Source organism: Podarcis bocagei, assembly GCF_964188305.1.
Source record: "Podarcis bocagei genome assembly, chromosome: 11".
NCBI classification, from domain to species: domain Eukaryota; kingdom Metazoa; phylum Chordata; class Lepidosauria; order Squamata; family Lacertidae; genus Podarcis; species Podarcis bocagei.
In genome coordinates this window covers 37,011,456-37,037,734 of record NC_138136.1, presented here as the reverse complement: position 1 = coordinate 37,037,734, position 26,279 = coordinate 37,011,456, and the positions used below count along the sequence as shown (strand labels likewise).

Here is a 26,279-nt window from a genome sequence, read left to right as displayed (position 1 = left end):
GGTCATAATTCAGAGTAAAGTAACTGAGTGCAGTCAGAGTGCAGACACTGCTTATGCCAGGGACAGTATCTCTTCATAAAACACACCTCAGCAGAAGCAGTTTGCCAGCCTCCTAATACCCTCTGATGTTTTGATGTCCTGCATATTTTTCCGATTAAGTTTTGAGTGCCATGTTTTTAGTTGTATTTCCACATTCATTATTCTCACGTAGGCCCTTCAGCGGGTTTGCCATATATGATTATTTTTTTAATGATGCCTTTCTTTCCACTTCAGCAGTTTAATAATCTAGCACATGGCTGCTTCTCAGTACTCAGCATTCACCTCCCCAATACAGAAGAGGACATGTGCGTTGGCTTCAAAATTCCATTTACTGCTTTAGAAATGCATATTCCCTATGGAACAACATTTGTTTGACATAACCATTCATTTTTATTACCTCTTTAAATATGTTTATCCAGAGTTATCAATAATCATAAATAACTTGTATTCTCTTCTTGCCCTGTTTTTCACAGACAAAATTGCTTACCCAGTACATATTAAATCTCGGCAAGTATGATCAAAGCTACGACATCAGAGACCGTACAAGATTTATTAGGCAGCTCATTGTTCCAAATGAGAAGAGTGGAGCTTTAAGCAAATATGCCAAAAAAATATTTCTGGCACAGAAGCCTGCCCCAGTGCTCGAGTCTCCTTTTAAAGGTTTGTCAGTCAAATTTTCTACCAAATCTTATTTGCAGATCTGCAGATCTGTATTCTTAAATCACCAAAACAAATTTTGCAAAATAGTCTGCTTACAATTTGTAAATGAGCAACATGATTTTAGTTTCACAATTTTTTAAGGGAGAGTGGTCAACTCTAAATTATTTCTTATTCTGACATTTAATGGTATCTGGTAATCCAAAATAATTTAAAAACTTAATTTGTAATGTCTATATTTTACCTTTTCTGAATAATAAAAACTGCTATGTTTGTACTAATCATAGTCAGTGTAGAAAGGTCTTTGGCCATTCACAAAACTTTGAACTTCTGGAGTGGCTTTTTTATTATTATTGAGAAGCATCAAACTAAAGTTACTTCCAGATTAAGTTTGGCTTTGGTATATTAGGATTACCGGTATTTTTGGCTCCTAAGCCATTTTATAGACTAAACTGCTGTGAGTTACACCCTCCATTGCTCCCTGTTCTATTTAAAATAATCCTGTGGCCCCGGTTAGTAATTTTATTATGTACATTAACTGTTTTCTTAAAAAATTCATACTTTGGTATTTTAATCCTGCTTTAAACTCTGAAAGCAGCACTCCTTGCAAAGAAAAAACTATTAAAATTCTGGATGTGTTTGTGCCAAGACATGTATATGGATTATTTAACTGTGCTGTCATTCTTAATATTCACAGTAAAGTAATTTTTAGAGAAGCTACATTTCAGAGCAACACCTCTAAACACACTGACTGATTAGCTTTTTTATTGACCATTATGGGTGAGATTATTGTAATCTATGGACTGGAATCAGTTTTTTGACCTATGAAGAGCTTCCTAGTTTATATTTATTCCATGACATTTGAGGTAATGTAACGCCAATTACCTTTAGTCCTGATTAAGATTGCTCTTTGTGATATAGAGCTCATGTCAGTATATTTTTCACCTCTTTCCCTCCCCCACCCCCAACAGATAGGGAGCACTTCCAGCTTGGTACTTTGTCTCATACTCTGAACATGAAAGCCAATGGCTATCTGGAGTTGTCTAATTGGCCAGAGGTTGCACCTGACCCTTCAGTGAGAAATGTAGAAGTAATTGAGCCGGTATGTTGACTTTTCAAAATAATATTGTTCTTTTGGGAGCTTGGAATTATGCAAGTGTGTTTAGGAACAGGGGGGTTACTTTACTTACCAAGACTTCCAATTGGGTTTCAATAAACTTATTGTAAAATGTCCTTTCAGCCACTGTTGGCTACTTTGAAACCCTTCATATTCCTCTGCTGTATCTTCTTTGTATATATTTTCTTTCCGTCACTCTGTTTCCAGCTTTGCTTGCTGGTATATGAGTACTTCCAGTAATTAATTCAGCCTTCCAAGTTTAATCTGAATATCATGTGGTTTACTAGGATTTGCAAACATCAAGAGATTTAATATCTGTTCTTGGATAATGCAAACTGCTAATGCATATTCGCCTTTCACCACCACCACAATTGGTCTAGAATAAGTAGTTGAATTGGGGCTATTGCGTAGAGATGGCTGCCCACAGCACATCTGGATGATTGAAGAGAAGTTGTGCAACTTAGTGGATTGAGTCTAGGTAGATACTGAACCTTTTAGGAGGTTTTTTTATTTTTATTTTTATTTTTATTTGGTTGGCATAACAAAGTTGGTTTTCTTCCTCCATACCAGGATAAAAATGTTCTGCTGTCTGAGCAGAAGCAAAGCTAGGGCACATGTTGAAGTATTCCTTCTATTATTAAACATATTTATTGATCAGAATATTCATTAATTTTTCAAATCAAATCTTTATTATTGCCGTCAGAGACCAGCACCAAGAAAACAAAAAATGAAGGACATAAAGCACATCATCCAAATGTGTATAATAGAGTAAAAGAGAATAAAATATAATAGGAAAGAGTAAACAATAAATAAACATTCCAGCCATTTTTCTTTATTTTTTGCAAAGTAAAGATAGATGTGTTTACAGTTGACACAAATAACTTGTGTTGAGATAAAATTGGATTGTGTTTTTAATATTTTTTTGTTGTAAGCTGCATTGATTATTCTAACTTTTTGGTATAAATGTTTGTTTAGGAGTGCTCAGTACAATTCCCCTTATTTATATGTTAGATCATATTTGCTTCTCTGTGTGTGCATGCACTCCTGTGTGACTGGCCAGAAAAGACAGTGTTTGTGGTTGTAAATAGAATTTATCACAACTTTTTAACTATGTGTTCTTCTTTTAAAAAAAACATGAATAGGCAAAAGAATGGACTTCAATATTAGGGAAGGAAAAGAAAAAGAAACACACTGATGAAAGATTCTACTCTGAATCAGTAGAGGAGGAAGAGGAGGAGGAAAGTGGTGATTCTTCTAGCAGCAGTGACAGTGGTATGTGTGGATAAAGAAAGATCACAGTTCAGAACTATGAAGTACAGTGTTCCCAGTATGTCCCAGTATTTAAACCCATTAGTTTGTGTTGCATGTGAATGATTTTATCTTTTGAGTAAGAAAAATTGTTGCACTGTGATGAATAGACCTGTGCGTTCTTATAGTCACATAATGTGGTTTCTGTGTTAGAGTACAAAGCTAAACTTGTTTATTCAGACGAAAATAAAATGGACTTCAGAGCCTTACTCCCATGTGTGTAGATTCACATCATGCTCATACCTATTCCTGTATCTTGGTGCATTGACTCTTTTAAAATACTCAGAAAATTTTTATTTTAAAGTACAAAGTAATAAAAATAAACTAGTTAAAAACAATAGTTTAAATACAAAAAATAACATTTTAAAACCACATTAAAATGCTGATTGCCCTGGTAGCAGCCCAGTTGTCAAAGTTGTCTGTATGCACCTTGTCTTCTAAAGAGGAAGGTCTTAGCCTGCTGGTGGAAATATTACAAGTAGGGAGCTAGCTGAGAGGAAATTCAACAATCTGGCATCAGCCACAGGAAAAGGCTGTTAATGTAGTAGGGGCTTCATTCACTCCATACGTGTGACCTGTTGGAGGGTATGCTAAATAGAAATATGCCAGAAGTGTGTGTCATATTGAGCTTCAGTAAAAATGGGAAGTTAACATTTATTTAGAAGTCAGTAGGGATATTAAGATACGATTTTAGGATTTCAGTGCTGTATGGGTGGATATGGTTATCTGTCTGTGATATGGGAGAGTTTGCTACTTTTCTAGGGCCACATAACTTTCATTAATTCTTATTGAGTCCCCGATGTACTAGCTGATCAGTAAATCATGTTGGCATTGGATATTACTTTCTTAAAGTGAATTATATAAAAGTAATATATTCTGCAGTCTTTTTTTCTAAATCTTTGCAAGAATCCAAAATTGAAGACCATATATAAAATATGTGGTGAAAGAATTTTAAAATCTGTAATGCTATGCAAGCCTTTACATGACTCTTCATCTTGGCCATGTTGGCAATCCAAGCCATCGCATCCATCATTTGAATCTAAGAAATTGCTCAAGTACAGGTATAAATAATATAGGCACATGTACATATAGACATAGAAATTACATGTTTTTGAATCGAGTTGACATACTCTCCTGAACACTGAGGGCACAAGAGAAAAAACGTTAGGGATTATTAAGGCTTATAACTGGAATCAATGGACTGAAACTGGGAAAGTGTACCTTTAAGTTAGATATCAGAAACACTTTCCAGCTGATTAGAAAACGAATAACTTGTTTAAATTCCTGATTAAATTGTCATCACTAGATGTGTGTTCAAGAATAGATTAAATACTTAAATGTTGAAGATGATGCTACATTAGAACAGAGGAATGAAGGTAGAGGACATGGGAGGTCATGTCTAATTTCCTTCCTCTTCCCCACCCCCTTGGGGTATGATGGCCACAAACCAGATTATTGAGTGCTTGCATTTTTTGAATAAATTGTTGTAGAATTATAAAAGCAACATTTTATAGCAGCCAGCTTTCACAGTTTTAAGTACATGGATTGTGCCAGGGTGCTTAGACACCAAGTAACTTAAATAGTTTTATTAAGTTATTTACTTGAATTGCTTACAAATGAAAGGCTTTTCGTTTTGCATTGTAGAGAGTGGATCTGATAGTGAACAAGAAAAAAAGGAAGGGGAAGAAGACAGCAGTGAGCAAAGTAGTGAGAGCTCCTCTACTGAAGATGATGGTAACAGGAAACCAAAAGCCAAAAGTGGTGTCTCAAAAAAAGGGACTGCAGTTTTAAAGAGGTACGCAGGTTTTTTTTGTTATGACAGGTAGCAAATTGGAATGTTGATGCTACAGTGTCTGTGGAAAGAACGCATTAATGTTTTTCATAATGATATTATCTTTGGAAAGATGCTATCCATTTTCATCTTTTCCATTATATATGTTATATGTAAATTTAGCAGCTTGGGGTTTTTTTTAATGTAACTTTTGTTGAATATTTAGGTGGTGATCTGAGTGTATTAACATAACCTTGGGAGGCTGAACAGTTATCATGCCACTTTATGAAACACTTAATTACCTTATACAGCGATTTTGCTGAGGGCTAAAATTAAATCCTTCTATATCTTGCCATTATGCAACTAAGGCAATTGATTTTTCCCTAAATAATGTTATATTAAAAGGATTATGATCCAGATATTGGAGGCAAGGGCCGTGAAGGGAGACGGTCAGAAGCTGCTTAAGTGTTAGGGCTTTTTAAGATTGCCTATTACTAACAGAGTTAACATGTATTAAAATATCATTAAAATTTTAAGTAATTGGGGCTAATACCTTGGATTGTCTGAATCTGTTTCTTCCACTTCTGTCAGCAAGTGGCCTCTGCAGACATGATCGCCCTTTTACTCTGTAGCCTGCTGCCAGCTCACTTGATGAGTTTGCAGCTCAGCTCAGTCGTGGCTGACAGCGCTGATTGGGGCGCAGTACGCACTCTGCTCCTTTTATTACAGACAGTAATTAAAGCAGCTCGCCCTGCCACTTCCATAACAAACACAGCATAATGCCCTAATTATGACTTTATTAATTTAAGTCAGGATTTAATGATTTTAAAAGTGATTTATATTGTTTTTCCTGTTCAGAACAAATGAAATCTGTAGGTTAAATTAATACAGGCTTTTCATCATTGCAAAGTTAAAAAGCTAGTTACTAGTAAATTTTTTTCATTAGATTAACATCTGAAACTCTTAAGCAGTAAGGTAAACAATGATTACCTATCAAAACTGAGTAATGAAATAAGTTTGCCCTGAAAAATCATATCTTCAAATTAGAAATTTGTATGTATTGAAAATAGTTTTCTTTTACTAAAGGAATATTGGGTTTACATTGAATTATTTCTGGAATGAATGCTGCCATTTAAGTCTCAGGAACTAAAGAGGTAAATAGAGATATAACATGAAGAAGAATTGTAGATAGATGGTTGCATTTCCAGTTAGAGCAAAGCAAGTTGGAAAATGAGAATGGATTTGCATATTTCTCACATTGCTAAGTTTGTATTAATACTCTGCTGTGGGGCTGTTTCTTTCCCCATTTAAACATGGTTCCTAGAAATAATAGCATAATGCCAATGCTTACTTTAACAAATATATTAGCAAATGTATACAGATTTATGGCCAAATTCCCCCCTTCCTTAATAATCAAATGTCATTGTTTTAATTATATAGTACAGAAATTTTTGCTCAGTTTTAATGATTGGTTCATGTATCATGCTTCTGAAATCATGCCATGTAATTTAGTTTAGCCATTCCCAATCTTGGGTCCCCAGATGTTGTTGGACTACGTCATCCACTGGACTTGCTGGCTAGGGATGGTGGAAGTTGTAGTGCAACAATATCCGAGGAGCCCAGGTTGGGAAAGATTGATTTAGGTGCATGGGATCTGTAAAAGGTTTAGTGGGTTGCAAAAAGCAACTGTCTGCATAGCCCATGGCACACGCTTATAGGCCCTGGTTCAAGCATCATGAACAAATCATGGTTTAGCCACCAGGAATGTGGTGCTCCTTGTCTCCTTGTGAGCACTGTTTCTCTGTTCCACATCATGGCTTGTGGTGATGTATTAGACAAATTATGGTTGATGAATTAGATGAATTATGATGAATTAGACAAATTATGGTTACTGTTAACATAGCTTGTCTCCAAGCCAGAGCTGAAAACCAACTTTAAACCATCTCTACTAGGTATGGCTATTGTGCTCCAGAATATGGCAAAGGAAACTGGTATATACAAATTGGAGCATTCAAGCCCATAGTACTCCCCAATAGAAGACTTCTGGTTTCTTTGCTCATTCTTACAAAAGGAGGAGCCAGGAGGCTTTGTGTAACACCCAGAGGCTCGTAAAGGTAAAGGGACCCCTGACAGTTAAGTCTAGTCGTGGACGACTCTGGGGTTGCAGTGCTCATCTTGCTTTATTGGCCGAGGTAACCAGCATTTGTTCGCAGACAGCTCAGGTCATGTGGCCAGCATGACTAAGCCACTTCTGACAAACTAGAGCAGAGCATGTGGAAACACCATTTACCTTCCCTCCAGAGCGGTACCTATTTATCTACTTGCACTTTGACGTGCTTTCAAACTGCTAGGTTGGCAGGAGCAGGGACCAAGCAACGGGAGCTCACTCCATCGCAGGGATTCGAACCGCTAACCTTCTGATCGGCAAAGCCCTAGGCTCAGTGGTTTAGACCACAGCGCCACCCACGTCCCTATCCAGAGGCTCATACCTGTTCACTAATTTGATATACAGTCAACACTACACAGCCTTTTGAAAGAGCTGTAAATAGGTTAATAATAATGCTATTGATAATAATATAACATTAGCTCATTTTATAGATTTTATAACTTTCTCTTGAGTTTCTTATGCATGTATATTATATTTAGTGACTTGGATGGCACAGAAGAGAATAAAGTGGAATCTCAGACAGCTCTAGCTTCTTCAAATTCAGAATCTAGTTCGGCTGAGGAAAGTTCTTCAGACTCCAGCTCAGAATCTGACTCTGAAAGTAGTTTGGAGACTCGAAAAAAAGTGCATACTTCACTTCCTCCCAAGGTATATCTTTAATGTTATATAAGTGTTCATAAGTAGAGTTATTGAAGGTGCATTTTGATTGCCTTTATGACGTGTAGAACCAGGACATATCAGGAAATGTGTAGATTTGTATTCTTTGTTTTTGATTGGAGGTCCTTTGCAAAAACATTTATTGCAAGTTAATGAAAATTAATATGCTGTTACTTTGCAATTCTAGAAGGAGGAGACTTTTTATAGGTGATGATTAACCACTGCACAATACACTAATGGAATATGTCTCAGTTTCTGTTATATAAAATATATGTTGTAAAGCACAAGAAATTATAGAAGCCTTTTTCACTGGAGATGAACAAATGCAAAGTGATAAAAATTCTGATTATAATATTCAGTCAGTGATGTTTTGTTGAGCTTACATATCTGTATAAACTTTTATCTGAAAATTTACAGTCCAGGGTTTAGATTCCCATCATTCTCAGAGGTTTATGTTTGGTAGCCACATTGAAAGTAAAGGATATAATCTAGTAAAAATGAATAGTGGATAGTTCCACAGTGGTATATATTGTAATATTAGCCTCTTTTAAGTATAAATGCTTAATCACTGTCTGTACTCCTACTTTCACCAACATGTAGATAGGTAGCCGTGTTGGTCTGCCATAGTAAAAATAAAAAAATTCCTTCCAGTAGCACCTTAAAGACCAACTAAGTTAGTTCTTGGTATGAGCTTTCGTGTGCATGCACACTTCTTCAGATACACTGAAACAGAAGTTGCCAGATCCTTCTATATAGTGAGAAGGTGGGGAGGGGTGTTACTCAGAAGGGTGGTGGGAATGGGAGATAGGCAGATAGCTGAGAGAGCCTCTTGACGACTCTTAACGACTGTAATAGGTCTTACAGGAAAAGGCAAGGGGTGGGAAGGTGAGAAATGGTTTAGTTATGTATAGTGAGATAAGAATCCAATGTCTTCGTTCAGTCCAGGTCTTTTCATGGTTTTAAGTTTGGTAATGAGTTGTAATTCAGCAGCTTCTCTTTCCAGTCTATTTCTGAAATTCCTTTGTAGTAAAACAGCTACTTTGAGATCTTGTATAGAATGTCCTGGGAGATTGAAGTGTTCTCCTACTGGTTTCTCTGTTCTGTGACATACACCCGGACAACACCATTACTAGCCCCAACAATATCACACATACCATCTCGGGACTATTTAATTGCTCATCGTCTAACATTGTGTATGCCATCAAATGCCAACAGTGTCCTTCAGCTCTCTATATTGGACAAACAGGCCAAACCTTACGCCAAAGAATAAACGGACATAAATCTGACATCAAGAATCACAGAACAGAGAAACCAGTAGGAGAACACTTCAATCTCCCAGGACATTCTATACAAGATCTCAAAGTAGCTGTTTTACTACAAAGGAATTTCAGAAATAGACTGGAAAGAGAAGCTGCTGAATTACAACTCATTACCAAACTTAAAACCATGAAAAGACCTGGACTGAACAAAGACATTGGATTCTTATCTCACTATACATAACTAAACCATTTCTCACCTTCCCACCCCTTGCCTTTTCCTGTAAGACCTATTACAGTCGTTAAGAGTCGTCAAGAGGCTCTCTCAGCTATCTGCCTATCTCCCATTCCCACCACCCTTCTGAGTAACACCCCTCCCCACCTTCTCACTATATAGAAGGATCTGGCAACTTCTGTTTCAGTGTATCTGAAGAAGTGTGCATGCACACGAAAGCTCATACCAAGAACTAACTTAGTTGGTCTTTAAGGTGCTACTGGAAGGAATTTTTTTATTTTCACCAACATGATTTGGATTTAATTTGCAAACTTGTGCAGCAGTCCTTGTAGTAGTTTTTGGCAGTAGTAGAGTGGCCAGACTACGTAGAGAGAATGAAGGCCTCCATTTGATTTTTTCTTCTTCTTACAATCAAGTGGTATATAAATTTTATGAAATAAATTATATTGAGACATTTATGGCAGTGAGTTAAATAGCCTAAGGTTTGTATGGTAGGAATTCTTGATGATGATGATGGTGGTGATGATGATGATAGTCACACAGATTGTAGATTTCTTATGCCCAATTAATAGAAGTCTCATTTTCACACCCTTGTAGACATGTTTTGACACAAGATCCAATAAATTTAGTCCTAAGTTGCCACTGGTGACTGGGAAACACTTCTTGGTGACAGCCTGCCCAACTGAGACACTTTCCCCTTTGAAACACAGTTCCTTCAGAATTTTCAAAAGGGAAGGGTTATTTATTCATTCACCTTTTTGAACACTTGGAAGCAGTAAGAATCAGCCTTGCTGCCAGGTATGATGTGAAAAGCTTACCTCTCTGCTGAGTCCTCTGCACCTACCAGAGAACTGGGGGGAGGGGTGATTGTCGCAGACACAAGAAATGACTGGCTACTAAGGGCAATAAAAATGTGTGGGTCTTTGGCAAATGCATGTGTGTGTGTGTGTGTGTGTGTGTGTATATATATATATGCAGGTTTTGGTGTCTTCGGGTGTCTTCCCGTGTAAGAGTTGGGGTGTCTAGGCGACGTTTCGACGAGGTCTCACTCGTCATCTTCAGGCTGGTGCTTTCGGCTTCTTGTTACTGGAACAGAGCAGGATCTCAGTGTTTGAGTTCCTATAAATACTGTTGGGGGGGTGTGGTGTATAGCCTCCAACGTTCTGGGCAGAGAGGAAGTTCCCAGGTTAGTGTGCCTTTTCTTCTTTTGTTCATTAATTACTTGAGGGATATCTTGAGTGATTTCTTGAGTGATATTCTGAGTACCACTTAGGAGGGTCATTAGGTGTGGATTAGTTGCTAAAGCTTTCGTGTCTTGACCTCTTGAGCTTGTGAAGAGTTTTTCTGAGAAGATGGCTGTACTGCAAATAGTTGTGCTCTGGCTTGGCTTCGTGTATAGGGGCGAGCTGTGGTTTTGTGCCCTGTGCCAGCCAGATCTGTGTAGGGATTGCAGGGGGGTGCAGCATTCGGAGGTGCCACTATGGTTTGGCTACTGGATGGTGTCTGTAATTTATCTGTGGAGAGGGTCTGGGTTTGGGTCTGGTGTGGTTGATTGGAGATGGCGTTCTGTGTGCCTCTGGTTCTGGTGTCGGTTTTTGTGGGGAGGGCTAATTTCCAGATGTCTGGCAGGCGGGACGTGTCGTCACGCTTGTTCATGTTGTGAGGGTGTTTCTCTATCTCGATGGCTTCCATGATTATTCTCTTGTGGTGATGTTCCATGTTAAAGAGCAATTTGGAATCTGCAAAATTAATTTCGTGTCCTGTTTCTTTCATGTGTTGGTAAAGAGAGGAAGTTTTTTCTTCTTTTTTGACGGCATTCTTGTGTTCTGCGATACGTGCATTTATTCGTCTGTTTGTTTGTCCAATGTACGTGGCTGGGCAGACTTTGCAGGGTATTTCATAGACCCCTTGGTTTTCTAACTGGATTTTATCTTTGGGGTTTCTGAGGATATTGGCAATTTTTTGGTTGGTGCAAAAGGCTGTTTTGATATTGTGTTTATGGAGGATTTTGCTAATTTTATCTGTAGTGCCCTTGATATAAGGAAGGAGGGCCATGCCATTGTTTTCTTCTGTGTCTTGGTTTTTGGGGGGTGTTTCTTTTTGGATTAGCTTCGTAACCCTGTTTTGCTGGTATCCGTTGGCGATTAACACATTTGAGAGATTCTGTAACTCAGTTGTCAAGTGGTCTTTGTCAGCCAGGCGTTTGGTTCTGGAGATGAGAGTCTTGGCTACGGAGTTTATTTGTGCAGGGTGGTGGTGTGATTGTGCATGTAAGTAGCGGTTGGTGTGTGTTTTTTTCCGGTAGATAGTGTGTCCTAGGGAGCCATCAGGTTTTTTGTAGATTAGGACGTCAAGGAAGGGAAGTTGGTTGTTGGCTTCTATTTCCATAGTGAATTGTATTTTGGGGTGTAGGCTGTTGAGATGTGTGAGGAAGCTATCTAGTTTTTCCTTCCCGTGTGGCCAAATTACAAAGGTGTCGTCAACATATCTGAGCCAAAGTTTGGGTTTGTGTTCTGACTTGTCTAAAGCATTGGTTTCAAACTTTGAAACCAATGCTTTAGACAAGTCAGAACACAAACCCAAACTTTGGCTCAGATATGTTGACGACACCTTTGTAATTTGGCCACACGGGAAGGAAAAACTAGATAGCTTCCTCACACATCTCAACAGCCTACACCCCAAAATACAATTCACTATGGAAATAGAAGCCAACAACCAACTTCCCTTCCTTGACGTCCTAATCTACAAAAAACCTGATGGCTCCCTAGGACACACTATCTACCGGAAAAAAACACACACCAACCGCTACTTACATGCACAATCACACCACCACCCTGCACAAATAAACTCCGTAGCCAAGACTCTCATCTCCAGAACCAAACGCCTGGCTGACAAAGACCACTTGACAACTGAGTTACAGAATCTCTCAAATGTGTTAATCGCCAACGGATACCAGCAAAACAGGGTTACGAAGCTAATCCAAAAAGAAACACCCCCCAAAAACCAAGACACAGAAGAAAACAATGGCATGGCCCTCCTTCCTTATATCAAGGGCACTACAGATAAAATTAGCAAAATCCTCCATAAACACAATACCAAAACAGCCTTTTGCACCAACCAAAAAATTGCCAATATCCTCAGAAACCCCAAAGATAAAATCCAGTTAGAAAACCAAGGGGTCTATGAAATACCCTGCAAAGTCTGCCCAGCCACGTACATTGGACAAACAAACAGACGAATAAATGCACGTATCGCAGAACACAAGAATGCCGTCAAAAAAGAAGAAAAAACTTCCTCTCTTTACCAACACATGAAAGAAACAGGACACGAAATTAATTTTGCAGATTCCAAATTGCTCTTTAACATGGAACATCACCACAAGAGAATAATCATGGAAGCCATCGAGATAGAGAAACACCCTCACAACATGAACAAGCGTGACGACACGTCCCGCCTGCCAGACATCTGGAAATTAGCCCTCCCCACAAAAACCGACACCAGAACCAGAGGCACACAGAACGCCATCTCCAATCAACCACACCAGACCCAAACCCAGACCCTCTCCACAGATAAATTACAGACACCATCCAGTAGCCAAACCATAGTGGCACCTCCGAATGCTGCACCCCCCTGCAATCCCTACACAGATCTGGCTGGCACAGGGCACAAAACCACAGCTCGCCCCTATACACGAAGCCAAGCCAGAGCACAACTATTTGCAGTACAGCCATCTTCTCAGAAAAACTCTTCACAAGCTCAAGAGGTCAAGACACGAAAGCTTTAGCAACTAATCCACACCTAATGACCCTCCTAAGTGGTACTCAGAATATCACTCAAGAAATCACTCAAGATATCCCTCAAGTAATTAATGAACAAAAGAAGAAAAGACACACTAACCTGGGAACTTCCTCTCTGCCCAGAACGTTGGAGGCTATACACCACACCCCCCCAACAGTATTTATAGGAACTCAAACACTGAGATCCTGCTCTGTTCCAGTAACAAGAAGCCGAAAGCACCAGCCTGAAGATGACGAGTGAGACCTCGTCGAAACGTCGCCTAGACACCCCAACTCTTACACGGGAAGACACCCGAAGACACCAAAACCTGCATTCCTATACCCGTGAAAATCTACGAAAGCATATATATATATATATATATATATATATATATATATATATATATATATATATATATATATATATATATGAGAACAACTACAGGTGGCAGTGAAAATAGTGTTGCTGAAGCATATCTAAAGTACATAAAGGGGCCCACAAAAATCATAGTTTGGAAGGTTGTGGTATGCTTAATTGGTGCCAGGTGATAAGCACTGCAAACATGCTTATAAAAGCTTAACTGTGACTGACTCGCAAATACTGAAGGTTGTATTTTATGGCCAGTTAAAAACAAGATACCTGTTGTCATGGTCGGTGAGAACAAACTGCATAAAGGCACCTTTGCCTCCCAACATGAAAGCTTTGCTTCAGTACTTGATAGTAGTGGCAAATTTGTGTTTTGATCTCGCATTTCTGTGTAGTAATTGCAGTGAGAAGAGCAGCACAAATAGCTAAATCTATCAACAGTTATATTTAATAGGCAAACTGCCTTTAATAGTGTCAAATAGTTGGTCATTCAGATGAAGTATTGTCTACTCCTGATGGACAACAATTCTCCACTAGCCCTGTAGGGACCCACAGGGTTTCATCTTGTCTCCCATGCTCTTTAGCATCTATATGAAACCACCTGTAGAGCTCATTGGGGTATTAGGAGTGAGGCGTCATCAACAGGCAGATGACTCCCAGTTCTTTCACTTTATCAAATGAATCAGTCCAGGCTGTTCACTCTGTGAACCAATGTATGGATTGCATAATGTCCTGTGGATTGCTGATTCCCATGTTCAGGAATTGGGTAGATAGCTCTTATGGATGTAGTTGCACTTCCTTCAAAATAACAGGCCTGCTGTGGAATTGGTTAGATAGCCTTATCACTGGCTGCACAAACTGCTTCAACAGCAAAGAACAGCTTTTCCTGGTTTACCATCTACAGCTGTTCCTGGACAGGGATACTCTTCCCACTGCGAGCCATATGCTGGTTAACTTCCTGATATGATTACTGTAATATGCTCTGTGTAGGGCTGTCCTTGAGAATGGTCTGGAAGCCACAGCCTATGCAAAAAGTGGCAGCCAGATTACGGAGTGCTACAGTTCCAGAGGGTCATATGATCCTGAGAAAGTTGCACTGGCTGCTAATTTGCTACAGAGACAAATGACTTAGAAAGCTCTAAGCAGTTTAAAATATTTTAAATAAATAAAATACTAACATATAATAATGATGAACAGTCTTCCTTTTTGCCTAAATGCCTAATCACAATACAGTTATGCTATAACTTGGAGGAAATACTAATTTTATAAAGGTGCAGCTTCTTAGATTTTTAGAGCAGAGTGTAAGTGAGTTACATTCCAAGCCCATGTAAGAGTAAGTTCCACTGAAATCAGTGAGGTTTCCTTGTAGGTAGAAAAAGTGTATAATTGGAATAAGGAGGTTTTCAGTTTGGGTTTGCACTCTTTGATGGATCATTACGCTCTTTCTTTACCTGCATAATTACTGTTTTCTAAACCTTGCAGATAAAATATACCCAGATTAACATGGTTTAGAAACATTGCTGGAGTAATTGCTTCACTTTCCCTTTATTTGATTTTTTGAACGTCAGTCCCTTTCATGTCCTGTGTTTTTTTAAAAAATAAATATTTTTCTCTAGTTATAAAATATACTATCAGTCTCTGTTCTGTTTTTGCTTCCTGTTTTCCTCTACAATTATGTTTTAATCAGTATTGGGAACAAGATACAATGTTGTGCCACTTCAGAATAAATTTCCATGAGTCAGAATGTTGATCCCACAGCTTTACATTCTGAGATCAACTGAAGAGGAATAGCTGTGCTCTGAACTTCCATTAAATCTAACAAACAGTCATTGGTTTCAACATCCAGATATATCCAGGGTAACTACCTGGCTCTTAGTCTCCCTGTGACTTTCCAGATAAGTATCATTAATGAGGGCTTCCAAATTTCTGTCCCAAAATACAATGTCATTCCTGGTGGTTGGCCGTGCTTGCTGGGGCTGATGGAACTTGGGATACTGTAACATCTGGAAGGCTGCAAGTTCCCCACCACCGTGATACGCATACCCTTGTGGAAGCAAGTCCCATTAAACTCAGTGGGACTTGTGAGTAAACAACTATAGGATTACACTACTGTTGACATAATAGCTGTCAAGACAATTAATAGTTTAAGGATTGTAGTAGCTTAGTAACTTGGGAATCTACCATATTAAAATACTTAATTGCATATGGACTGTTTAAACGGTGGCCTCTGCTATGTCAGTTAGTAAACTTCTGTTTGTGAAATAGACTGGAGTTCTTTGGTATAAATATAACTCTAAAGGTCCTCGCTTAGGGGAAATCAGAATTAACTTTTATTTTAATGATTGTGAGAGAATCTGTGTACATTGAAGCCACCAAACTACATTGCTGCTTTAAATTTTGACTATTTCTGTATTTTCTTCATTTGAAACGAAAAATTGAAAGGAATTTCTTTTTCCATAAAGGACACTTCTGTTTAGGTATATACTTCAAGTATATACTTTATATATTATAAAATATACTTAAGATGTATTTAATAATGAATGCAAATGTCCTTTGAAGTGACATAAAATTATGAAACATTTTATGATATATAAAAACAGTGTTAAGATGGACCTATAATAAAAATGTTAAGATGAAGACATATTAGTCTAATACATGGCTTCTGGTTTGTTTTTTTACAAAACAAAGGTAAAATGTCTCCCAATAATGAGCATAGTTCCGTATCTCAAGTGCATTATGCACTTAGAAATACAACTTTCAAACTGTTGTTGTGCATAACTAAAACACAGCTAGTGATCCTGCTCAGAAATAGCGGGGTATTCAGATACATAATCACATACTGTTAAAAATCAGATACAGATTTTAGTATGATGCGTGAGTAAATAAGAGCCTATGTAGTGGGATTTTAAAATCAGTTCCTGTTGGCCTCTTATACAAGCATAATACAGTCACTCAGCTGTTAAAAACCTGATCTACTATTTAAAAAATATATAAAAACAAATTGTCTATCTTTCTGCCTGATCTCTTTTCAACTGCTAACACAATAGAAACAGTAGGTGATCAGTCAGTGCATTTGGATTGTCAATGATGGTTTTGTATAAATATTGGAAGGGCAAGAAACAGAATTCACACAGTAAAATATGATTTCATCTGCCTCTTCTCTGCAGTTCCATGGCTCATGCTGCGGTGTGAAATTCTCATTTTACACACTTTGCAGGCGGAGCACATGAATTATGCATTGAGCAAGAGAAATCTCCTGCTTCAAGTCGTATATGCATTTACCCAGGTTCTATCTCTATTATCAAGATGAATTGCAAATGGAGAAATGTTTGATGGAATATGGCTTAACTTCTTTGTTTAGCATTCAGCTCTGGATTGCATTCTTTTCTTTAAGGAGGAAACAAGTTTATTTTTGTGTGGATTGTAATTTTAAGTAAAGAACAAAAAATCAATTTTTAAAGCTGTTTCAGTTAAACTATCGGTAAATATTAAACATAAATGTGAGTGAGTGAGTGAGTGTGTGTCATGTTCATTTTCTTGCATTTAAACTTCTTGTGACCATGGGCAAGTCCAGAACATTGTAACCACAGTTGCCATTTGTAGAAAGGAAAACAGTGACATATCTGATTTGATGAGTATGCCATTTTGTATTAGAGAGACCAGGTAGATTTGCTGGGAGGAGCTGATCTGATCCCACTGTGTTCACCTAAATGTTTGGTATAGCATCATACAGGGCCGTCTTACCCATAAGCACTAGGAGTGCGGGGTAGCCGGGCGCCGGGCTCTCGGGTGCCAGGCCGAGAGTCTGGGGCCCGAGAGTTGAGTCTGAGGATGAGCCCGCCTTTTGGTCGGAGCACTGCGGTGGGCTCTTCTCCTGCGGGTGGCTCTGCACCACGAGTTTGGGGGCGACCAAGCCAGCGAGACACTGAGGCGACCAGCTGGCTCCGCCCACCTGCGCGCCTGGGAATGGGCAGCTCTTTGCACCCTGGCACCACATATACTTAAGATAGCCCTGGCATCATCATAGGCTGCAGGGATGAGGGGAGAGTTGCTGTGGTCCATCGCACTTCCATATCCAGTGCCAGGAAACTTGGAACTGACTGTGAAGGCCTGCACCTGGTGTTGGTCAGTAAATTGTAGTTACTGCTTCTGTACCATCCACCTTACTGCCCAGCAGCTTCTCTCACCAAGCTGGCAGAGGTGATATTGGGTGTGGTGTCAGAGGAAACCATAACAATAGTTCTGGATGATTTCAATATCTATGCTGAGGCTGCCCCTAGTGTTCTGGCTGAGGACTTCATGGCCATAATGATGACCATGGAGGTATCGCCCAAGTTGTCACTGATCTGACACACAGGGCACAGCATACCCTCCATTTAATTTTTGCTCAAGGTGGAGGAAGAGATGGTATAGAGATAGGGGAAGTAGATCTCACCCCATTGTCATGGTCTGATCACTTCCTGGAGAAGTTCTTACAGCTCCAGTCCTCCACTGGAAGGGTAATGGAAAGATTAAGATGCTGCAGGGGTTGCAGAGGGGAAAGAATAAGGTGAATTGTGCAAGCCGCTCACATTAGGTACAACCCAGATTGAATGAAGTCATAATTAACTATGACTTCCTAAGTGTTGACTGTCCTAAGACTGCGGCAATGTACATATTCCAGCTAAAATGAGTCCCACTGAAACCAGTTTGAACAACTTGAGTAGCTGTAATGAAATCCCAGGAACATAAGAATAGCCTGCTGGATTAGGTCAAAGGCTTATCTAGTCCAGCACCCTGTTGTCACATTAGCCAATCAGATGCTGTGGGAAATCAGGGAGCAGAACATGAAATCAAGAGCATTCTCCCCCCTGTAGTTTCCAGCAACTGGCATTTGGAAGCATTACTGCCTCCAACTGTGGAGGTATTATTTTTTGTGGAACTTAATCACAACTAAATCTGAGCTTATATATTGAATAATGTGAACTTTTGCCTGAGACTGACTAATTTTCATTTGGGGAATAGAGGTCCAGACTTAGGTCTGGTTGCAGTATCCAGCCATTATTTGTGTTGCCTTGCCCCCAAACCCGGCTTCTTGCACATATAGATAGAGGAAAAGCAGAGCTTGTCTGTCTATCTCTCTTTTTACAAACTTTATTGAAAAGTTTAAAAACAATTACCAATCAAAACTGTTGTCTTCCAAGAGAAATACATGTACAGATGTTAAGTCTTGTATGCAGTCATCCACATGGAATCAAAACAAACTTGGAAAATCTTTTATATTACAAATTCAGCTCACATCCACAGGATATACTTCAATTTAAATTGCTAAGTAATTTCTCCATAGTGTCTTCTGTGACTGAGACAGAAGGAAGATTACTGTACTATTGTTAATAAACACTATAAATCAAGACCGTATGAAGTCAAGCCATCTTTCTTTGTTATTCCTGTTATCACCTTTCAATGGTGAATTAAGTGTTCATAAGTGCTGTATTCCACACATACTGCGTCCAAGTTCTTGTGGTGGGAGCTCTATGGTCTAAACCCCCACTGCATACCATTTCAACTAAACTGCAAGAAACCTTTTTAAATGTTATTATGAGATGGCACTGGACACCCCTACACCCTTCCAGAGCTAGCCATTTTCTCTCACCCTTATGTTGGACAGGATGTAAGCTTAAAGGCATGTTCCTCCACATGTGATAGGAGTGCCTATTGCCTAAAAGTTTTTTGGACTTGAATTTTTTTCACTGTCTTCTGCCATTATGGAACAACATCTTGTACCCGATCCCATGTTAGCCCTGCTGTCAATGGAAAACATTGTCAATCCAAATGTAAAGCACAGAAGAGTTGATCTTCTTTCTTAAGACAGCAACGAGACAAATAATTGCATCCATTTGGAGACTTTGTCTCTTGTATTCCACCAGGATTCTGCATCCACCCACCTACCCACCCAAAGTTCTTTACAGTGTGTAGGGAAGTTGGACAAAGAGTATTCTTATGTCATGCTGAGTTTGTGCAGATAGTCTCCAGGAAGATATTCATGGTTGCCAGAGGTGAGCTGTTGATGGCATTTGTTGAATCCTGTTAAATTAAGCTCATGCTCCGAATCATATTCAGTGGGATTCTTTCACCATGCTTCGCATGCGTGCTCTATATACGAGTATTTCTTCCGCCACTCAGTGAGAAAAGTGTCCTACTAATCAACATGTTTGTGGACTCAAATGGCTGATACAGTTCTCTGGAAAATTATGCCAAAATTCATAGTAAATTTTGACAAGGAACTTTATTCCCAGGCTGTGGTGTATAGGCATGGTTCTTTCTTTGTCCTTCTCCCTTCTTACACATGCTTGTATAATTATTTATTTGAGTTTCAACTATAGATGCAATAATATATAAACTCTGTTAATTTTATTCTCCCAAAGAGATGAATTTATCAGGTCTCTTGCTACTCTGAAAATGCTTTGATGATCTGGATCTAATGAAGTCTCAGTTCTCTTGAGGACTAAAGATCTCTGGGTTTTATGCCTAGTCTTGTATGGCAGCAGCTCTCAGCTGATTAGGTCACATGTACAAAGAGAAAAGAAGTAGTGAGACCAGTTGCGGTTGTTGAGAAAAGTTTGACGTTACTGCAAACTCAAGGACCATAGGATTACAGGAAATAAAAGACTGCTAATTGATAATGTGAAAAGTTAGATCAAAGCCACCACAAATGTTTTTTTAAAAAACTAAAAGAAAAATAGAGTGATAGCACAGCTAATTGCTTAGAGCAGGACATTGACCTGCCGTTGAAGCAGAGTTGTATTGGTGTTGCAAGAACACTGGGAGATAACATCAAAGAAATGGTGTTGCAAAGGCAAGCAGGATTCTTTTATCTGAATTCCTATGTAGCGAATATTAAAACGGTTGAGCCCAATTACATTCTTTCTTGGATAAGTCTCTGCAGTGTTCTTACACATTTTTTCAAAAAAAGTATTAAACATTCATATACTTTTGGCAGAAAGAAGAGAAAGCTTCACAAGAGAGGAGAGCGCCTACTAAGCAAGATGTGCCACTCTTGGATTTGGACGACTGTAAGTACTCCAGATGTTTGCCCTTTCAAATGATATTTTGATGTCCATGAAAGTTAAAGCATTTGACTTAGATCCTAACTAAAGCTTCCCTTGTGGGAGTGCCCCATGAGCAGAGTTCTGCCAATGGGATGCTCCCACCAGCAGAAGAAAGGCAGCATTTTTTTACACTCCTTTTCCCTGCAACCTCTTCGCCTTTCCAAACTGTTGCTGAAGGATCGGGGAAAGCAGTTATTTCCACTTACAGAAGCAATCCATCATTTTGCAGGGGGCTAGTTAGGATCCAAGTCATTGTATTTAAATTTCAAAAGGCCTGAAATAATACTGTCTGTCTCATATAAAGATATAATGGAATATTTATGTGTACTCTATGCATTTGTCATTGTATAAGAGCATAACACACTTTAAAAAAAAACCCTGGATAGCCTACTTGAACAATGCATGCTCTTTAAACAGATTCTTTCTGAACAATTTAGCTTTAAATGTGGGGAGTCTCTCTTCTCTTGTCTCTTAAGATTTAAAGCTTATATGTTTTCAGCCTATATCAGATGCATTTCTTAGCGCATTGTAATACTGTTACACTATTTTATTTTTAAATAAGTACCTTTTTATAAATGAATAGCTTTCCATAGCAAGGTAGCAGTGAGACGCATGGTATCTGGAAATCATACTGAGGTCTCATTCAGAAAGATTGTATTTTCAAAGGTTGTAAATCTCTATGTGTTAGTAATACAAAACTATTTAATAGCCTCAAGCACAGAAATCTGGAAAGCATAAAAGCTAGAGATGAGTGTGGTTTTGTTTTTCCATAGGTTGGATACAGAGATTAGCACGCTAAATAGAGCTAGCAAATTGTGACACACACTCACACAGACACACACACACACCCCAGCCCCACTATGTTTCACCAAAGATTGGGGGATCTTGCTGAATTGGGAGGCTCTGGCTCAGGGCAAATGAGGAAGGGGCATCTTCCAGGAGTGGCATTCCCACTGAGGTGGCTGCCGTGGGGATCAAGGGACAGGGATATCAGCTTCTGCTATCCCTATTTTGTGCTGTTAGCTCTTACGCCACCTCCTATGTGTTCAGAAAATTCAGAGACTTTTATGTCTGAATTCTCAGAATAAACAAGGTTCATTTAAAAAAAGAAGCTTTCATCTTTATATAAAAACAAAGCATAGAATCTAGCATTCTAAGAATAAGCAAGTAATCTACTAACATTAATTTCCACATAGTTTACCTTTAGTTTGGAACATGGTGTGTGATGGTTGGGGAGGTGTATACACGCCTTCCCATACACAGTAACTTAAGACATATGTTGACGTACAATCCCGTAAATCAGAGTTTTCCAAACTGTGTCACAACATGTTAGTGTGTTGGCTGCCGTGTGTAGGTTTATTGCGTGAACACACCCTGCTCTCCTCCTGGGGCTGGAAAGGGGCTAGTTTGACCTCAGGTTTGCTAGTAAAACTGAATTACTGTGCCATGAAATTAAACATATCTAACAGGTGTGTCACCAACATGAAAAGTTTGCAAAGCTCTGCCATAATTTTTAAAAATTAAACATTTTTATTAAAATGTGTAGGATAAAGTACGTGTCTAGTTACTGAATTGTTCAAGTTTAAGATGCCAGAAAACCATACTCTTACCAATTTAATTTACTTAAATATAACTATCCTTCTCAACTGCTTATTTTCTGCAGTCAGTCCTGTATCAACTACCACATCACTCCACAAGCCAACTACTCTTACTCCTACTTTAGCAGCTGACTTAGAAGGATTAAGTTTATCAAGTTCTTCAGTCATTGATGTAAGTTATATTTTTCATTTACTGACTTATTTTTCTCACTCATTTTCTGTTTTAAGGTGAACTTGTATCTTGATCTATAATGGACTTGCAGACCATTCAATAATACTTCATTTCATTTTTAAATACAGATCAGGGGTGGGGAGCCTTTGGCCCACCAGGGGTTCCATTTTTGCTTGTGAGCCCCTTTTGCCCAAACCATGCCCACCCATGCAATATCAGGTGTGGGATGGGTACTGGCATGGCTTCAGTGCTTAAAGTGAGCTGCTAATTGTTCCTTGACTGGAGCAAGGAACACCTCCACCATCAATCAGCCGATGGGCAGTGAGGGTGTGCCTTCTTCCAGGAGAGGGAAGTGATTTCCATTTTGCAAACAACCCCGCACCTCTTGTTTTCAAAGAACAGCATGGGGCAGTTTGCAAAAGGACTTTCAAACAGCCCTCTGCTGCAATTTAAAGTCTCAACAATTGGGACTTCAAAGCACACTGTCACCTGATGCCATAGTGTTATCCAGTGATTGACAGGTAGGAGGAGCTGCTCACCTTACTAGTTTGGCCTGCCAGGGGTTGGGGAGTTAAAGGCCTGGTCCATTGGCAGAAAAGGTTCCCCACCCCAAGGTAGCTTCATGATGAAACTAAGGAAGAATATGTTGCAGAGGATTTTTTTAAAAGCCTGTGGTTTTAAAATGGTGGCAGTATAATCAGAATAGCTTTTGTTAATCACCATTCTAACTTTTGGCATGGGGAAACCTTATTTTTTGCATTTTAACTGCTTACAAATTCTGCACAAATGTTATAATCTTCTAAACTAGTAACAAAGAAACTTGTTCTTTCCAAATATATTTTTGAACTTTTTTATCTTGGTACCTGTTATATTAAAACAAATCTAACTTAGTATTTTTCTGATTGCCTATGTTAGCTCTTATGTAACGCAGTGTATGTGTAGGTGTTTATTCATATCTTGAATCAACTAAAATGACTTTATACTCAGTTTCCTGGGCAATGAAATAGAGAACGACCAGATCCAAAGTCCTGGACGGCTCATGGCAGGTAGACAAAAATGGAGGAGGTGGTTCCGCTTCCTAATGGTCCTTCCCATCCCTAAATCCAAAGCCTCCCCTTATACTAGCTTCTTCAGATACGAGCCTCTTAAAAAGCCACTTGGTGTCCTCTACCAGATGCTTCTCTGTCAAAATTTCTGGAATATGCGTCATCTCTTTCCTGCTGTAAGAATTTAGGGACAATTTAACAAATAGCTCCCATTTTTTTGACTGTTTAGAATTATACCACATACGATTTCAAAACCAGACTGCATGGGAATGGGAAGAACATGGTAGTAAAATCTCTCTGTTAAGAAAATAACCTATTGGTCTCTTGCTCTCTGTCGTGCTTGATGCTCAAATTAACAGATGGTTCAAGCAAATTTGGTAAGGTTCTCACTATGAAAACAAGAAATTATCATAGTGTTAATTTCACATCATGCTTAGCAAACCTTGGCTACCACTAAGCCCATGGTTTGATTCAGTGTGTCATCTAAACACAGGCTCATGATTTAATTGTCCAGACTAACCATGAACTGTTGTTTTCATTAATCTGGAAGTGGTAAGCCATGAGCCTGGGTTGGACAGCACTCTAAGCCATTAGTTGTCAACCGGTGCACTGTGGCACCCTGGGATGACTTGAGGAACTTTCGTTCATGAGAGCCCGGGGGGGGCATCCTTTCATTAACTTGCAGCCCATACCTTCTTGCATTATCTCTCTTCTTTCTCTCCGAGGAACATTCAGGGGAGCTGGCAGCTTTAACGTGCAGCGCATTATCATCCTGTATACCTCTCTCTCTACCCCAGCGACCATCCTTCTTTGAGACCATCCAGTGGAATGGGACCAGGGCAGAACAGGTCAGGGGTGGAGCGAAGGAATCCCCACTTAAAGGTGTTATGTAATGGAACCCCATTGTAAGTGGCTCCCACAGGGGAGCCGCAGAAACAATGTGTTTGGTCAAGGGAGCTGTGGACTCAAAAAGGTTGAAAACCACTGCTCTAAGCCAAACATTGGATTAGCTCAGCACAACTTCAGAAATGATCAGGGACAGAAAGCAACTGTGAGCTTCAATCCAGGAGCCCACACGCTCAGGACAGTAGCTCACTTCATATGGTTTTAAAAATGAACCTTTGAAATTACTCATATGTGAGAGTCTTTACCAAAGCTAAGAAGCAGAGTACAGTTGCCACACTGGTCTAAAGTGCTACAGTAAAAATAGGTGAGAAAGCAACTTGTCTGGAAGCAACCAAGGCCATTGAGAATACATTATTTGTCTAATGGTATGTATTAATCTTACTTAACTTGAGGTTTGTGTGCTGGGTATTTTGGCCATGTACATTAAGGTAGTTTTACCCATGCAAGTCCATAGTATTGACCTGCCGCACCAATGTAATATATCTTGTTGTTTATACCATATGTGATAGGGACTTTAATAGGTGTGCCTGGAGCAGAAGCTAAAGGCCAATCAGTATAGTAGATAAAAGGTCTTCCACTGGAGCCTGTATATTGCACATTGTATTCCTGTAGTCACAGAGAATATATGCCCATTACTCCCAGTTCCCAATGGGAATTATGTAGTGCCATCTCAAAATCATTTTTAAAAGTGTTAGATGTTTATGCTCATGCTAAATAGAATGGATCATAAGCGACCTTCTAATGCTTGCCTGTATAGGAAGGGAGTTAACCAGACAACATTAGAAGTATTAACATAGTGTAACTGGAACTGAAAGAGGCCCTTTAGGAGTGACTTTTTGAGAAGAAACAAGGTGTAATGGTAGGAGGAGGGGACGTGAAAAGATTGGGCTGATCATAGTTAAGAAGCCATACCATAGTTTGCCTCTGGAAGCTCAACTCATGTCTGCTTTTAATTTCTCATTTGCTTAGCACTCAGCTTCATAAATTCACTCCAGCCTCCCTGCTTCCATCTTAAACCACAAATCCAAACACATGCTGTGGACTACCTGAATGAAGCTAGTGGTCCATAGATCACAGTTTGGGAACCACTTACTTTGACTATATCAGGCAGTTTAAATCATTTACAGGCAATGACCATTTTGCATGGGGGTTCCATTCCCAGCCCCTGCACATCCTCCCACATGTCGGTGGAGCGTGCATAAGCCTTCTCCATCCCTGTTCTTCCCTCTTCTGGGTCCAAAAGGATGCCCCTAAAATGGTTGCCGCCTGTATGTACTAGGATACAACTTTTGTAAAGCATGTACAGTCATACCTTGGTTTTTGAACAGCTTAGCTCTCGAACATTTGGCTCCCAAATGCCGCAAACCCAGAAGTGACTGTTCCTGTTTGCGAACTATTTTTGGAAGCTGAACGTCCAACAGGGCTTCCACTTGGCTGCAGGAGCTTCCTGCAGTCAATCAGAAGCCGCACGTTGGTTTCCAAATGTTTTGGAAGTCGAACGGACTTCCGGAACGGATTCCGTTTGACTTCCAAGGTATAATTGTACTTAGGCTTTCCCTAAATGCATAGCTGTTCATTGCAGAATTGTGGTAGCTGTGTCTTTAAGTAGGTAATGATGTAGGAAAATTTCAGATATACATCTGTTGTTGTCATATTTATTTATTCATACCCTGGTTTTCTTTATAAAAGAAACACAGGGCTTAATTTTTTATTTTAAAAAATGCATAAAGGACAATATAGAAGGCAATAAACAGTTCAATTTACTAAGATCCTTTTAATATTTTAAAATAAAGAGCAGGGTAAGACAATTTAAAGTAAAAATAGGAAACAAAACTTAATCCCAGGTTAAATCTCAATGAAATAAAAAGGTTTCAGCAGGTGACCTTAAGCTTATTAGGCCACAATAAGGAAATTTTGTCCATTTTATGATTATTTTCCACCTAGTCATTTTGATACATTGGCACCCTATTTACAAAATTTTACAATTCCAAAATACAGAGGCGCTTTCACTTGCACAGGATTAAATATACTGCCTTCAGCTGTACTTGAGGGTCGATTTCAAAAAAATCCACTGGGAAAATGCTAAAAGTCCATGTGGAGATGGCAGTATTGAATCAGC

The 26,279-nt window shown here is 39.1% G+C and overlaps 1 protein-coding gene across 3 annotated transcripts in view; it reads left to right on the top strand.

Annotated features, from left to right (window-relative positions):
• AP3B1 (adaptor related protein complex 3 subunit beta 1) overlaps nt 1-26,279 on the top strand; it is a 161,606-nt gene that overhangs the window by 94,119 nt on the left and 41,208 nt on the right. For all 3 annotated transcript variants that reach the window (XM_081212701.1, XM_081212700.1, XM_081212702.1), the window contains exons 16-22: nt 513-699; nt 1,668-1,798; nt 2,956-3,085; nt 4,766-4,916; nt 7,539-7,707; nt 20,330-20,402; nt 22,102-22,208. In XM_081212701.1, the coding sequence (XP_081068827.1) occupies nt 513-699; nt 1,668-1,798; nt 2,956-3,085; nt 4,766-4,916; nt 7,539-7,707; nt 20,330-20,402; nt 22,102-22,208 (948 nt within the window). The remainder of the gene's footprint in view (nt 1-512; nt 700-1,667; nt 1,799-2,955; nt 3,086-4,765; nt 4,917-7,538; nt 7,708-20,329; nt 20,403-22,101; nt 22,209-26,279) is intronic.